This window comes from Ixodes scapularis, unplaced genomic scaffold (genome assembly GCF_016920785.2).
Source record: "Ixodes scapularis isolate PalLabHiFi unplaced genomic scaffold, ASM1692078v2 PGA_scaffold11__112_contigs__length_91849675, whole genome shotgun sequence".
NCBI lineage: Eukaryota > Metazoa > Arthropoda > Arachnida > Ixodida > Ixodidae > Ixodes > Ixodes scapularis.
Window position 1 is genome coordinate 43,347,696 of NW_024609837.1, and position 16,073 is coordinate 43,363,768.

Sequence of the window (16,073 nt, forward strand, 5' to 3'; positions counted from 1 at the left end):
GTGAAAAAATACATCTCGTGCAATTTTGTATTGTTACTCAAAATAATATTACATTAATTTTTTTTGTTGTTGTTAAATATTCTAAAATATTGCCATAGGATTGGCTAGGCTTGACACTTTGCCGTTTTGATTCAGGAACTGACCTGTTTCCATCCAGCACTGTTAGCTTTCGGCTCGTAAAATATGTCCCTGAAAATGATCAGTGGCTCAGACTTGAAGTGACTGAGAAAACATTTTACGACCGCTAGTCTTAGCAAGCCCCTCGAAGAACCAAAGGGTTCTTTTGGCCCTTAGAAACCTCAGAACTAAAAAATGTTCGAGCCTCCTAAACTTTTTTCTTACAACTAAAAGGGTGCTACAAAACTTAAATCACCCTTTGCTTCCTGGTCGCTTGAGAACTCACGCAGGACTTAAATTACCCTCTGCTTCCTGGTCGCTACAGAACTGAGGGTACGCTGACCCTCAGTCCAAATCCAGCATAACAGGTGCTCCCATATCACCTTAGCCATAGCCTTTATAATACAACAAGATTACATTTATTTACAATCTCGAAAACAGACACGGTGGGACATTCCGCCTTAAAACTTCCGCCAGACACATTCGGGAACTGGAGTACCTTTATGATCATGACCGCTGACCACATGCGTAGGACGTTCCATAACAAAGAGACATGACAGGATGAGTGTTGAGATATGATCAGTCCACAGAGGCATGAAAAAATCTGATGCCATGAATGTCAATTGGCTCGAGGGTGTCCAAACACGAATTTGTTTGATCAGGAAGACTATAAGCAGGGCACCTATCACGTAACAGACTTGTTAACAGCATCTCTGCACGGCCTCGTCGGGACGTAAAGACGCCACCACAGTTCTTAAAGAATACGGCATCTTTTCCCTTTGAACGGCCGCGAAACCTCTAAATGCCCTTGGATCAGACGTCGTCGGCTTTCCCTCGAAATTGCACCAGAGGACCGGGGCTACCAGGACGATGATGACACTTAGGTTCCACGGGGTACGTCCTCAAAACCCGGTGGTACCCGGACCGTTACCACGTATCAGACCGGGCACCTCGTGGCTCGGCGTTTCACGGACCGACGTCTCACAGCCAAAAATTGCAGCGGTCGGACTACTGTGCCGGGAACGCATCTTCGACCGGTGTGCCTAGCGTCCCACCTTGCCCGTGCATCAAAACCAGTCCCGAAGTGGCAACAAATTGCGTCACGAGAGCCAGTGCGTTGTAGTGCCGGATGTCGCGACTCTGGTGGCAGGTTGTAGATATGCAGGCGAAAAAGGCGAACGGACGCATCTCCTGTCTGCATTAGTTTCCGCTAACTGCCCAGATGCAGAGTGACCCGCAGCCGAACAGGCATCCGGTTCCGCCACAGTGCCACCACCAGGGTCACGCCGGACTAGGGCACAACGCTCGCGCGATGTTATCGGGCGGAAATCAAGAGACCGTTAAGGAGGGCACAGTGGACGCACTGGTCGGAGAAGCGCTCCGGGTGCCGCGGCCTGACTCGTTGGAGGCCGGCACCCCACGGCCGGTATTGCATCACGATTTTCACCAGGTACGGTTTAGCTGCCGAACCGGACGGTCCGACGGATTGCGCAGCGGCGCAGCCGTCCCCGCTGCTCCGCGCCGGCGCGGGGCGGGGAACGGGAGGAACGATGGTGGGAATCGCGTTTCTTTGGCGACACGAGGCAGACGCGCGCAGCGACGCACCTCACCTCCCGTTGAGGCACTCCTGAAGCCTGTCCAGCGTCATCGGGTCGAGCGCGCACAGGTCAAAGTCAAACGATGCTTCCGTCACCTTGTAGAGTCCCGTACCCTCCACAAGGTCCACTACGGCCTGCAGCCGGTGTGGATCTTCCAGGTTGAGTATCCTGCTCTTGAGTTCTCGGAGCTCTCGCAGGTGGTCCGCGACGACAGGGGGGTTCGCCGCGGCGGGTGCCGCGTTTGCAGTGACGGTAGGCATCTCTTCTTCTTCTTCTTCCCCCTCGTCCTCCTCTCGCGGAGATGCGGATGGACTCGACAGTGGGGACAGGAGGTCCTCCTGCTCCATCTCGAGCATGAGTGCGTTGAGAGGACCCCTCGTTGTTGGAACAGACGACGGCCGGGGACTCTCGGGTTCCTCTTTGATGACGGGTGCCGGACTTTCGACCTTGACGGCAACCGGTGGCGAGGGGGAGTTGGGAAAGGGTGCCACACACTGCGGAATTGTTGGCGATGGAACTCGGCATGGCTGAGGCGGTTCCGGAGGCGGCTTTTTGTCCGGCAAGTCCGGCGGCTTCTTGGGAGAGTCCTTGACCCGATGGGACGACTTGGACTCTTTCTTACGCCGGTCCGGCTCAGACAGTTTGGGTTTCTTCGATGGGGGAGGAGGGGAGGGTGGACGGCGGGGGACCGCCACCGCCTTGTTGTTGCTCGAGTTTGTCTTGGGTGCGTCGCTCTTCACGATTGCAGTTTCCTTCGGAGCCGGGCAGGTGTCCTTGGATGCAGGACGCTCCTTCTTGTCCTTGCTGCTCGACTTGTCTTTTTCCTTGTCCTTGTGCTTCTGGGGAGGCTTCTCGGACTTCTCTGCCTTCTCAGATCGTCGCGGCGTTTCCGCCGCGTCGGAGGGGGGTCTGCTGTCGGGCGTCTTGATGTCGGGTTCTGGGACACTTGGGGTTGTGGGCACGGGGGGCGGTGGTGGTGGAGGTGGTGGGGGTTTCGGCTCCCGGGGCGGTTTCTCGCGGTCGCGGGCTTTGTCCCTTGACGTCTCTTTGTGGCGGTCTTTGTCTCTTGAGCTGCTTTTGTGCTCCTTGCCCGACGATGAGGACTGACTCTTGTGGCAGCTACTGTGGCTTTTGCTTGGCTTTGATTTGGACTGTTGGCTGCTCTTGGAATCCTGCGCAAACGACGGGCATGACATGAAAAGGAGAAGCAGACAACGTTGGTCCCGTGTCTGAAAGACAAGGGTCAATGTCAGACGGATTGTTCGGTAACAAGACTAAAAGGATATATGCATAAAGAGACATTGTCAGACACCACACAAGCTTTAGGTGAATATAGGGCGGTTTTATGTGACATACTGCAGGCTTGAGCTGTCACCGAGAATCCATCCACGCAAACAATTCCCCAAATTCTGCAACCATCATGAATTCCCTCAAATTCCCAATCTCTTTACACGTCGCATAGATTTCCCCCAGTCCCCAAAAATGAACCCTCATACCCGGGTTTATCGAACACACCAACTTCTCTTGGGGCCCTAAACTCTGCAACTCCTACAGACTTGATAAAATTCCAAACGCACCCTAGATTTCTCAAAACTCCACCAACTCTTCAAAGTTCCCTAAAATTATCCAATGATTCCCAGGTTTCCTCCACCCGAATTCCCCAACAATTCTCACATGTGATGCACAGGTGATGCAACAATTTCTTGTACTTTGTGCAAATGCCGCTTAGAATGAATCCCTCACGTTAATGACCTATAAAACATGAGTTAGTGTTTCATCACACGCAGTAGAAGTCGCAGAAAAAATGAAAGAAAAGTGAGCAGCGGTCACCCACACCCCAAGTCGCAGCCAGAGCAAACTGCCACGTGATCTGGAGCCGATTATATGTCATCAATGTTGATCATAGCCACGTGCTGGGGCTGGCAAAGCACAGGACACGCGCTGAGTTCCAGACATTGTTATTGTTTGCCTATTGTCGTCATTGCAGAGATTGGACATGGGCGACTACCTGAATGCTTTTCGAGCTACTGATTATCACGAGCCCAAATCAAGTGCTCACGCGATGCTCGGGTCTAATCTATGAGCCGCATTCAAATATTGTCACTATGGGGTACTGGGACCCCCCAGCTACGTCGTCAAGTTTTGCGAAGGAGAGATTGAAAGAAAACGCTCGCTTTTGTCCTTGAATTTACACTGCAACAAAGGAGTCCTTCGGTCAATGGCGTTGCGTACGAGAATACTATGGTCCCGCTAGTGCCAGTAAGCTCGTGCAAAAGTGAAAAACATTCCAAGCTAACATTGTTCGCTTGGAATGTTTCTAAAATTCCCCAAAAATCTCCGAATCTTCTCCTTAAAATTCCCCAATAATTCCCAGATTTCCTTCCAGAAATTTCCTATAATTCCCCCCCCTTCCCGGTTGGTAGAAACTGTCTCACACGGCTAAGGCGTTGATGCCAGACTTGTACGTAATACGTCCCAGGTAACGAAATTATTTGTAAACCCTTATATTTATCAGTAATTTTCTTACTTATACAGTAAAACCTCGTTATAACAAAATGGGATATAACAAACTAATGGATATAACAAAGCAATCATAATTCCCCTTGCTTGCTAGTAGGGAAGAAATGGACATTGGCTATAACAAACTAATGGTTATAACGAAATAATTATGATCGCTCCTTCAACTTTGTTATAACGAGGTTTTACTGTATAAGTAATGACTACATCGTAAATTGTTACTTTTTATTCATAGAAAAGAAAGAGGGAAATTTGAAATCAAATACTCGCTCCCTCCAAGTAAGCAAAAGTGTTCATTTCGGGAAGCTTTACCGCAACCACGCAGTCACGCGAATTGACAAAAGCAAAAAGAGAACTGGCATTCTTCTGTTGCTTTCTTTAAGGGGGGACACTGGCTAGAGCTCAAACTTTTTAACTACTCAAGTGATTGGAATGAAATTTGCAGGGGAGATTTAGCTTCAGATGTAGGTGTACCGTGCTAACTTTCAGCTCTCTAGGACAAATTTACATACCTGCATAACATGATGTGTCGCTTTTCATTAAGAAATCTATGATATGCAAATCAAGCTATTAAGCATCATTTTGACTGCTTGAATATAAAGTGGGGGATATGGGACCTTGGGCTATCTAGTTTTAATAACTTAAATGTAAATATTTCAGGAAGAGTTATTACCTCAAACTATGAGATGCATATCTGTCCTCTGTCAATTTTTGAAAACTTGGTTTTTTATCACTGAGGACTTCAACCTAAAACAAAATAAAGTAGATAGCCCGATTCCTGAGTAAATTTCAGTTCAGAAACATCTTGATTGTGGTATCAGAATACTTTCACCTTCGAACAAAAGATTCCTTCATATGAAATTTGCAGCAAAAAGTGGAACTGAGAAAAATGCATTCAAACATTGAACTCCTTTACTTTGTTACTGCCTCACAATGTGTTGAAAATATTTTATATCAACGTAACTATTTGGCATATGGTTATCAAATTTGGTGTAAGGGTGTATAATTAGTTTCTAAAACTGAAAACCTCAAAATTAAAAAATGAATGTTTCCAAAAATATTTAAAAGTTAGGCCCATGTCCCCCCTTAAAATGCCTAGCCCATTTTTTTCTGCAGACTCTATTAAAGTTAAAAAGTACAGGTAACTATAAGAATATATGTTCAAGGTGCAAACAAGCTGACAGCGTGTATCTTTTTTTCTTTAGTGGCTTTGTTTTTTATTTGCAATCGAAGACAGGAAGAGGAGGACACCAAGTGATTGTTTGCCTTTTCGAGAAGTTCAAGGCAGTAAGTGCTTTGGGAGGAATCAACAATGCCCCTCTCAGTTATTGTGAATACAACCGTTTTCATAATGTCACTATAGGAGGGGACGCACTGAAAGCGAGGTGATAATAACTGAAGGTGTTACATCCACAAGCATCCTTGTTCATTGCTGCTTAAAGGACATTAAAACACTTCTCTTCTCTTTAAGAACAGGATGTACAGTTTTTTTCATACTGCTTTTCATCTTATTCGACCAAGACAAAGCTGCTTTTAAAAGCTCCTAGCAATTCTGTAGTCACACCTCTAGGACTGGCCTGACATTATCTGGATCCCCGTTGTAGCCCTTTTCGTGCTTCAGCTTTTAGTGTGCTCTCTAGAAATCATAATGGTCTTTTTTTTTTACCACTGCAGGACACATCTTTTTTCGCACATGAATTTTTAATAATAAGAAAAATAAAATAGTATGTTAGATATTCCACACTTGAGGAGGGAACAAAACCCGCGAGTGGGGCTTAGATCTCCGCCTTTCACGCCGCCCGATGCCTCAGCGAACGTCTATCTGAAGAGCACTAGGGTGTACTACTGTCGACCCGTGCTCTGTGCGTTTTTGAATGGCATCAAGAAACGGTACGTACGCGTAAAGAGACGTTGTCAGACACCACACAAGCTTTAGGTGAATATAGGGCGGTTTTATGTGACATACTGCAGGCTTGAGCTGTCACCGAGAATCCAACCAGACAAACCATTCCCCAAATTCTGCAACCATCACAAATTCCCTCGAATTCCCAATCTCTTTACATGTTGCAGAGATGTGCATTTACATTGTCTAGCTTTAACCGACATTACAATTATGTTTTTAGGAGTGTCCTGGTGCTTTTATTTCTTTCTAATTATACATAAAAAGTTTTATCCTAGTTCACCGACGTCTCAACCGAGGCTCAACCTGTTCGGAGCCAAGGGAAGATGATTGTAGAAACCATATTTAGTTTTTGATTGTCACGCGCAACTACCCTGTCTTACTAACCTTGTGCACCAGTGGCTGGTACAGTTAGATGTACACAAATCAATTCTTATTCCAGGTTGGCCAGTTGCACGACGACTTCTACAGCTTTGCCGTCCCGATAGCATAGAGCAGGGGTGGCCAGGCTGACCCGACCTAAGAGCCGCAAACGAAATCACGAAACTTCTAAGAGCCGCGGAAAGGGGGGGGGTCAAACTTAAACTTTGTTCAGTCTGACTGTACTATGTATGGGGTCACAGGCTGCACGACTGTACGTATGGGGGTACAATGGGGGTACAAGGCTGCCAAACCGCGAGCCGTGCTTTATTCTGAAATCCTTTCTTTTTTTTTTCCTAGGGAAACGCAGAAAGGAGCGGGGGAGGGGAGGGGGGGGGGGGGGGGGGTCCCCTTACGGGGGATCCGCGAGCCGCACTTGGACCAGCAAAGAGCCGCATGCGGCTCGCGAGCCGCGGTTTGGCCACCCCTGGCATAGAGCGTCGGCTGCAAAGACGCTTTGCTCTGTCTCCGCGGTAAAAGTCTTCCCGTCGCTTCGTTGGAGAAGCACGATGCTGCGCATCAAGCATTTGCGAAGGGTGTTCGGCGTGGCAGTCAATATCTTCGTGAAGGACGTCTGACGAGACTTTTGAGAGTCGGCCGTTACCCAGGACACACAGTCAACGAAGCGTTACTGGCAGCAACCATGAACGCTCAAATAACCCTCGTTCCTTTTGTCCCTTACTCAAGGACAGCAATGTTGGAAGTAATGCCACAAAAGTAATGGATTACTTTCTGGTGTAACGGTCGCTTACTTTTACAGAAGGGTAACTGTAACGGTAATCAATTACAAATCAGCCTCGAGTAATTGTAAACGTAATTCCTTACTTTTTTTTTTTTGAGTAATGTGCTATGTTACGGGCTTCTGGCAAACTACCACAGGCAATCGTTGCCCGGCATTCCCAAGCAAGACACTCACTTTCGTCTTGGCAGGCTTCTCGGACGTCGCCTGCTCCTTCTTGACGGGGGCCGCAAAGCGGTCGGGCGGGGGCTGAAGTGGGGTTGGGGGCCTCGGAGGGGACGGAGGAGTGGGAGGCGGAGGTGGCGGGGGCTCCACGGGAGGGCTCTTCACCATGTCCTGAGAATAGAGACAAAACATGAAACCGCTGGCAGAGCTGGAATGGGCAGACAATGGGAGACACCTCCTACAGTCTGTTGCAGGTCAAGAGTGCAGGACAAGCACCTCCCCACTCCACCCTTTCTTTTTTAGAGCGCAGCTCTTAGGCGCCCGTTACCGGCTTGAGCGGCGTCGCCGTCGCAGTAATTGCGCGGTGCATTATGGGAAATGTCCCATAATGCACAGCGCAGGGCTCTCGTGACGTCACATGTGATGTCACGAGGGTCCCGTGCAGTGCATTATGGGACATATCTCATGACGAATGTGACGTCTTGAACGACAAAAACACGCTACCCTTCAGACCGGCTTGTTTCAGCCGCATCCAATGGAAAGTGGCATAAATTCGATGAGCCACCATCAGGAGACGACAGCCAGAGCAACATTGTTTTTAAATTGCTGCATTTGAAAAAAAGCGGTAGGTTATCGGAAAAATTGCAGATGTTAAATGTTTGACGCGAAGCCCACGAAACTGGTCGTCTGCCAGGCGGAAGCTCTGCGATTAACGGACCAACGAGTGAACTCACGCTGGACATGCGTGGCTTCTTGTGGCCTTCGCTTCTGGACCTGACTGGAGCGGTGCTTCCTCGAGTGGGACTCCCGGAGCGATCTGCCGGGGCAGATACGGTGCCCCCGGGAAGGGGAGGTGCAGGAGAGGCGTTGGAGCCGCTGCGGTTCGCTTCCGTCTGCAAATGTGTGGGTGCAGCCACCTTGAATTTCGGCACGCATGGGTGTAATAGTCAAGCAGCAAAACAAACAATTAATCTGCAAAAGCAAAACCTGCTAACCAAACACCTCAGTTTTTAAAATGTGCCAACCATGGTAAAAATTTAACAGTGCACAAAGAAAGTTTGCTATAATTATAAGTGTTTATTGTAAGAGGATTTTGTCATAATGGTGTTCCTTAAAACAGGACTTTGTCATAAACATATTTGTTAAAACTTATAACCAGGGTTGCATGTTTTCATGCTACAGCGATGAACCCCGAAAAGTAACACCCAACTTTACCAGAATGAGAAAAAACTGAAAAACACCACATTGGAGCTGCCCTCGAATAAAAAAAAAAAATCATGCTTCAAGTAAATAAATTTTTTTCTACAGCTTTATTTTGTGTTCACACAGAACAGCCTTCCACTGAACAATCGCAAGCTTGCATCTTTCTTCGAGATGCACATCCTTAGCTTCGCTTGCTTCCTTTTTTTGGTGATGTTTCCCAAGCGTTTGGGTGTGATTTATAGAGAGATAGTTAACGACTCTGACATTTCCGTCCTTCAGGTTGATATTAACAACATCTGCAAATGGTGCAAGGAATCGCTCAGGGAGCTTAACATCACTAAATGTACATCTATGAGAGAATCTCGTCATAAGAACACTTGTCCTTCCTACTCCATCAACAATTCTACTCTAGTTTCTGTGTCCTCCTGTAGATATCACGGCATTCACATAACCAACGACCTCTCCTGGAATATCCACGTCCAATATGTCACTAACAACACAAATCGACTTTTGGGCTATCTCAAAAGTAAGTTTTCGCTTGCTCCCCTTTCGTTAAAACTACTTTTCTATAAAACCCTAGTTCGTCCTAAACGTGAATATACAGCTTCTATTTGGAACCCCGGTATCGCCCTTGCATCAGCTGTCCAATCTATACAGAATTGTTCTGAACGTTTCATACTTTCGAACTATCATCGCACAGTCAGTGTAACTTCCATGAAATCGTCCCTCTCCTTGCCTAATCCCTCTTTCAGAAGAAAAATATCTCGTCTATGTTTATTTCGCAAGATTTATCACTCTAACCCCGCTGTCCGTCAAGCATTGTTTTTAGAACCATCGTACATATCATCACGTGTAGACAATGACGTAAAGGTAGGGATTCCCCATCGCAGCACCTCCACTCTTAAAGGGGCAGTGCAACGATTTTCAGAGTTTGGCCAATTAACTGCGGAAATTAATCTGCGTCACCTACAGAACGAAAAACAGAAAACCGCATTTTTTTGCGAGTGCTAGTTCTTATTTAAAAAAAATTAAACAAATCCAAGGTCGAAGTGCCTCTCAACTCTCCACGTCGACTTTCGAGTGACGTACTCTGGGGGTTCACATAGTTTCCCCTTGGGTGTTCTCTTCAGAGACCAGACACTTCCTCCGCGATTATCGACTTTTAAAGGATTAGCCTCATAGAAGGTCGCGGCGAGCGACGAAAACAAAGGATGGTTCGCCACGGGACTGACGGCGAGTGTAGCAGCGGAGGGGGACAGGGTTTGTTGACTTCCGCGTACCCCCAGAGACGCTGTCATTTTAGTTCCCGTAGCCGCCACAGGCGGCTGCAGATTGGCAAATAATTTGTTTTTTGCCTTGCGATTACGCAGCAGATTAACAGTTTTTCGGGGAAAGGTGACACGTTTTTGGTCACTACGGCTTGCATAAACAATATAAAAAATGCAAAGTGGCAATTCTTTTAACATTAAAACCGTTGCACTGCCCCTTGAATGCCTCTTTTCTACCCCAGACCTCCATTGATTGGAATTGCCTACCCGCACATGTAGTCTCAATAACTAACACTGTTGATTTTAAAAATGTTGTTACCAACTTTTTAACAGATGTTGCTTAGCGCGTGTTTTTTGTTTGCCTCAATCAACTATGTTACTTTTATGTGTTTTGAATAACCACCCACACCCCTCTGTAGTGCCTTTGGGCCCTGAGGGAATAATAAATGAAATGAAATGTGCACGTTTCACAAAGTCTCCAGCTGAGACTTGTGTGCATTCGGCGTTTCGCAGCTTGAACACGAGCCTTGGTCAAATGCTGACACCGCATTTGGTGACGTCAGCTTGTCCGCCGCTCACAAACAAAAAGATGATGTTATTGTTTCCCGACGGGTGTCATTCTCAACTTAAATCGAATTTGGGTGTTTTCGTGTGCCAAACCGACGAAGAGAATCTGGCACGCTCCAGTGGAGGACTAAGGATTAGCTTTGACCACCTGGGGACCTTTTGACGTGCGACCAAAATCTCGGTAACTGGTTTATGGTGTAACAGTCACTTACTTTTATTTAAGGGTAATTGTAACAATTATTAATTACAATTTAGCCTCGAGTAATTGTAAATGTAATTCCTTATTTTTTAGTAATGTGCTATGTTACAGGGGCGCTTTCTCTGCAACGAGCCTCCCTCGGATAGCGGGCACCTCGGCAGGGATTCGAACCCACAACCTGGGGAAGCCCCGGAGCCAACGAGGCGGCCATTCTCGACTTAGCCGCTAGGAGTGTGGAAGTGGGGTCTCTTCCCCGACACGAGAGTAACAGGAGAGGCGCGACGATTCGCAGGCAAAGCGCTCACCCCTCCGGCCTTGAGCAGCTTGCGGCAGAAGTCATCGGGCGGGTTGTGGAAGGTGAGCTTCTCGCAGCGTATGTTGGAGATGGGTGTCCCGTCCAGGGAGAGGTACAGGTCGTACACAAATTCGACTTTCTTGGGGTCCTCCCGGGTGCGGAAGTACACCTCCACGGGCATGTTGAAGCCTGCGTAGCCGCTCTCCGAGACCTGGTACGGCGGCTCTTTCAGCACTGCGGCCGTCGAGAACAAAGGGCGAGGTCGGACGGGGCGCCTCGACCGCGAGGTACGTGCGCCCCGGCTCGAACCGAAATGCAGATATGAAGGGTGCGAGGGGCCGTTTAACACATTTGCGATAGAGTGGGATGGAGTGCGCTACATACTTAGCAACTGCTTCTGGCGAGAAGATACAATGGCGCCATCTATGAGGTGGCTCTGGAAACACTTCCAAACTGCGTATATAGTTACCATATTTTCCAGACTATATAAGTTCAAGATTTGTAATTTCACACAGCGCGAACCATATGGGAATTTTTTTTTTTTTAGATCCGTCACAAGGACGAGACGGATCTGGTGGGCAACGGATCGCCCGTTAATGACAATTTGTAATGACACGAGTGTTCTTGCGTGCCTATAGCACTCTTTCTGGCATGCCGCGTGTGGGAATCTTTTATGCACAAACTATGCTCCAGGCTCGGGCCATCTGAGGAAAAAGTTTTTCCTTTTCGGCCAAAATTCGCCCCAGCGGACCGCACGGCAGGCGTGGACAAAAGTACAGAAAATATGATTTACCATTGTTTAGGCACCAATCTTTCACTGTGGGCTTTAAATAATTCTGACGATGTTATAAGTAAAGATTTCTCGTAAATATTGCATAGGTTTGCATGGAGCGTGGGTCGGAAGCGTTCCAGAGCTACCAGATAGACTATGCCAGCGTTCTCCTGTGGTAAGCAGATATAAACAGTTGCAATTCAGTCTTTCACACTCAAATGCAACTGTGCATATGATTTCAGGTGTTTTTGGGGGGCACACAGTGTCATTGTCCCTGTAGCTCCCACCCACACGCGCACAAGTGCCCTCTCCCCACTTGCCTCTCTTTGGCTTGGGAAAGCTCTCGTGGAGGAAAAAGACCACCTTGTCCACAAAGTGCTGGATGCTGCAGTTGTCCGGCCCCCGCACAAACACCGTCCAGTCGTGGGTGAAACCTTCTGCCGTCGGCCGGGCGCGGAGTACCGCGCGGTGGCCCAGCTCCAGTTTCACTTCAATGGACTGCGTGGAGGACAGCAATGACGATTAAGGGGAGACACCCCCTGGGAGGGTCAACTTTTGAACCCTTGGCTTAAAATTAATTAAATTTACAGGGTAGGCCGGTGGTCATGCTAGAGGGTGCATAACAAAATTTAAGGTCTGTCGGCTAAGTGGGAAGAAAATTAGGGCAGCTTCTATCAGCAACACCCCTACACTGTTTAGTTAATCTATCGCCAGAAAACTATCACAATATTAAAGATTTTTATTCGCTACCTATGTAGCAGAATGCCTAGGAGGTGCGCCTATGGAAAGGTTTTTGTGAAAAGTAATTGATTTCTATCAATTTTCTCTTCTGCGAAATTGGTCAACTTTTTGGTCTTCTGTGTCTCCGACAAAATGTCAACATTTTTTATAAAAGACGTCCGTAAAGTGACAAACAAACTCCATAGGCGCATTCCTTATTAAATTTCAGTCAGGAAAAGTGAAGAACGAGCCTTGCCAGTATTTCCATTCTCAAACGATAGATTGACTAAAATGGAATTTATATAAAAAAGTGGAACGGAGAAAAATGTGTTCAAAGTGCTCCAAACCCTACGTTTCCTTTAGCTTTGGTGGACAGAAAATAATTTATAAAAAATTAACTATGCAGTGTAAACTAGTGAAAATTTCTGGGAATACTCTCTGGATGTAGATGGATGTAAATATGTAATTTTTCAAAATCAATGTTTTTTGAAGAATCTTTTTTTCTCAGGGTAGTGATGGTGCACTTTGATGAACTGTGTCGGAAGACAACAACGACGGTTAAGTGTTCAATGGCCGAGAGATGACGTAAACATAGAGACAGGCTTTTCAGACGGTGGTCCGTATTATTAAAACGACATCTGATGTTTTCACTGCAAAGGAGTGATTTGGCTGGTGCGATACGACTATGGTGACACAAGTCCCCCGCCTGCCCAAAAAATACGAAGTTCAAGATCCGTCCAGACATCAACTTTAAAGAAAAGTTCCAAAGCTGCTTGGATCTTGTTGCAATCTAGATACTAATTTATCAACGGCGACGAAGGTTTAAAGAGAACTACCGCTTCGCCTTACTTAGACCGCAAACTTTCTTTTATTTTCGTAATCGGGGCTGTGCGAGTACTTTGGCTCGCCGTACTAAAATCCACAATTTTGGAAATGACTGCTCCAAGAGTACCTTCTAGACCATCTGCACTAATAGACCTCAGGCAACGAGCCTAGGTACAGTCGGCAACAAAAATTTATGGACCACGTGCGCCGCGGCCGAAATGCGTTATTGCGCTGCCCTGCGGTGCAACGCCTGTGGTTGAGACTCGTAGTGCACATTAACTTTCCCACTTCCTGCCGACACCTTCTTAATCTCACAAATATGACACCGGGTGCCGCTTCAATGGCCATGGTTGGCAGCCGTGCCGCAGCTCTATCTCGGTAGCGCAATGAGTGGCAAAAGCCAAGATGTCAAATCTACCTCTTGCAATCCAGCACGGCATCATTTTTCCCAGCTCAGTGGCCAGGAAAACAGCCATTCTGCCCTTTCTTTCTTTTTGTCTTGTTTCAAAAGCCTTTTAAGCTTTTTTCTGCACTTGCTGCCCTGTCAACTGGCCAGTGACAACAAGTAATCCAGAAAGCGTAATTTATTGCATATTGCACGCATTACTAAATAAAATATTAAAAGGACTTAAAAAGCTTTTAAAATAAAAACAGAGAAGGGGAAAAAAAAAAGTGGAATGGCCGTCTTCCTGGCCGCTGAGCTGGGAAAAACAATTCCACGACAGACGGTGCAAGACAGAGTTGATGTCGCAGCTTCTGCCAGACATCGCGCCACCTAGATACAGCTGCGACACGGCGACGCGTTCGTGAGAATAAGAAGGCTTCGGCCGAAAGCGGGAGACTTGACATACCTGCGAGCACCAAAGTATGTGCATGTGCGCACTATGGGTCTTGACAACAGGCACCGCGCCGCAAGGTAGCGCAGTGATTTAACTCACCCACAGCTCACATAGTCCGTAAACTTTTGTGACCGACCATACTCCTGGCTCCGCTGAACTGCAGTGACCTAGATGGGGCTCCCCAAACATTGGTTTTGTGTCCACTGTGGATCGATTAGCCCAGAGGCCTTTTCCTCTCGTCTCAGCCAATGGAGAGAAGGGAAGGAGAATGAAACACTCTGGACCACTATTTTGACAGGTGCTAGCAGTTATCGCGAAAATTGCAGACTATATTGAACCGGGGGCGGACGCAGGTATTTCCAGGGGGGGATCAGGCAGTGGTCAGCATATCATATTCTTAAGAACGCCCCCCCCCCCCCCCCCCCCCCCCCATACAATTTGCATGCCCTAAATTTTCACTAAGCAAAATTCACAAGAGAGGGTCAGGACATCCGGACCCCCCCTCTGAATCCGCCACTGGACTTCCATCACTGTAACGAGAAAATACAGTAATCACATACGACTTCTAAAAAGAATTATTGCGATCCTGGCCAAAACTTAAACCTACCTTAATTAATGTGCAAAACTATCCCATCGCATAAAGCATCAAAGATATGTGGTGCCCTTAAAATCCCCGCAGCGCTTGGGAGCAGCTAGGCAACATTCCTAACTGGCTTAGGAGCAACAGTTACTGCTGAAAGTCAGACCCTTTTCTAGAGTGTCTTCTTTGGACAAAGAAAATAAAAGTAAATATCCCAACTTGTATATCTAAATAGACTCCAGATTTTTTTTTTTTCAATGGAAAGGTCAATAAACATCTTCCTCATTCACTCTGTGGAAACAATGTGGTAGAAAATCCTTCCCTACACTGATCTGTAACATCTAACCTTTTTTTAAATAAAAAAAAAAAAGGACATTTAAAAAAAATAAACAAATAAAAGGCGCTAAAAGAAAGATGAGGCATCATACCAGAAGTGGATGTTCCAAATTTCGAGTTTCGGGAGAAGCGAGGTTTGTCAATGCACCTTGAATGAAAACAGTCTTCTCTCCCTCTCAAAAGAGAGTGATCCTAAACTATCAATCGCCTCAGGACCGTGAAGCGAACGCGGCGCGCTCGATCTCGGCCTCAACTAATCAACCAAAACGAAAAAAAATAAAAAAATAAAAATATATATATTTTTGTGTGATTGTGTTTTGATCGGACCGATGATCGAACGTAGTACAGCTTTCGAACATGCTCTTCTCCGCGTTCGTCAGCTGCTCGCCACTATTCCAAGCTCAGTGGCCTTTCCCCCAAAGCGCTGTGAGAAACGTACATGTGCAAGAAGATTAAATTGTGTTCTGTGACGTTACGCAAGGAATTCAACATGCATTGTGTTCGTGTCAAGCGCCGGAACGCAAAAGATCATCGCAAAAGACGGAGTAGGCACTAAGCTAGCAGGCGATCGCGAAACTGGGTGCCTCCTCCGCATAAAAAAAAAAGGTGCCCGTGATTCGCAAATCGGCCTTAACCCCTTACAGCACGTATCTACTAAAGGCGAAGATTTAAAGTCACTACCAAACCACAACGGTTGGATGTGAGGATCGCGACGAGTTCTGATGATGCGGGATCCAATGTTTACCGGCGGCGGAGGGGCAAGGCGCAAAAGAACGAACAGTGAAGGGAACAGGAAGAGCCGGTCGGCAGGAGTCCGTTGGTTTGAGACAACTGATTGTACCGACGGTCTGTCTGTACATTACGGTCGGATTGAGGGCGTTAAAGGGTGCAGAAAACTAACCTTCGTAGGCGATGTCATGTCTACTCGGAGATCACGCACACGGCGTCGCCATGTCGTTTAGCGCCATGAATTGTTTGGACTGACGCAGCCGCCACGCCGTATTAGCGAAAAC

At 47.1% G+C, this 16,073-nt stretch overlaps 1 protein-coding gene across 1 annotated transcript; it reads right to left on the minus strand.

Annotated features, from left to right (window-relative positions):
- Positions 1-513: 513 nt before the first annotated feature.
- On the minus strand, positions 514-16,042 carry LOC8036440 (protein AF-9). Its single transcript, XM_029979905.3, has 6 exons — positions 15,962-16,042; positions 12,081-12,258; positions 10,999-11,222; positions 8,191-8,349; positions 7,469-7,627; positions 514-2,887 (listed from the first exon to the last, which is right to left on the minus strand). Exons 1-6 carry the CDS (start codon positions 15,977-15,979, stop codon positions 1,724-1,726), a joined length of 1,902 nt encoding a protein of 633 aa, XP_029835765.2. The 5' UTR covers positions 15,980-16,042; the 3' UTR covers positions 514-1,723.
- Between the last annotated feature and the right edge of the window lie 31 nt (positions 16,043-16,073).

Excerpts from the sequence above, each read along its gene's own strand:
- LOC8036440 (XM_029979905.3), bottom strand. Across the intron at positions 8,350-10,998 it reads AGCTGCTCAAGGCCGGAGGG|ACGGAAGCGAACCGCAGCGG; the intron begins GTGAGCGCTTTG and ends ACACATTTGCAG. Across the intron at positions 7,628-8,190 it reads AGAAGCCACGCATGTCCAGC|GACATGGTGAAGAGCCCTCC; the intron begins GTGAGTTCACTC and ends CTCTATTCTCAG.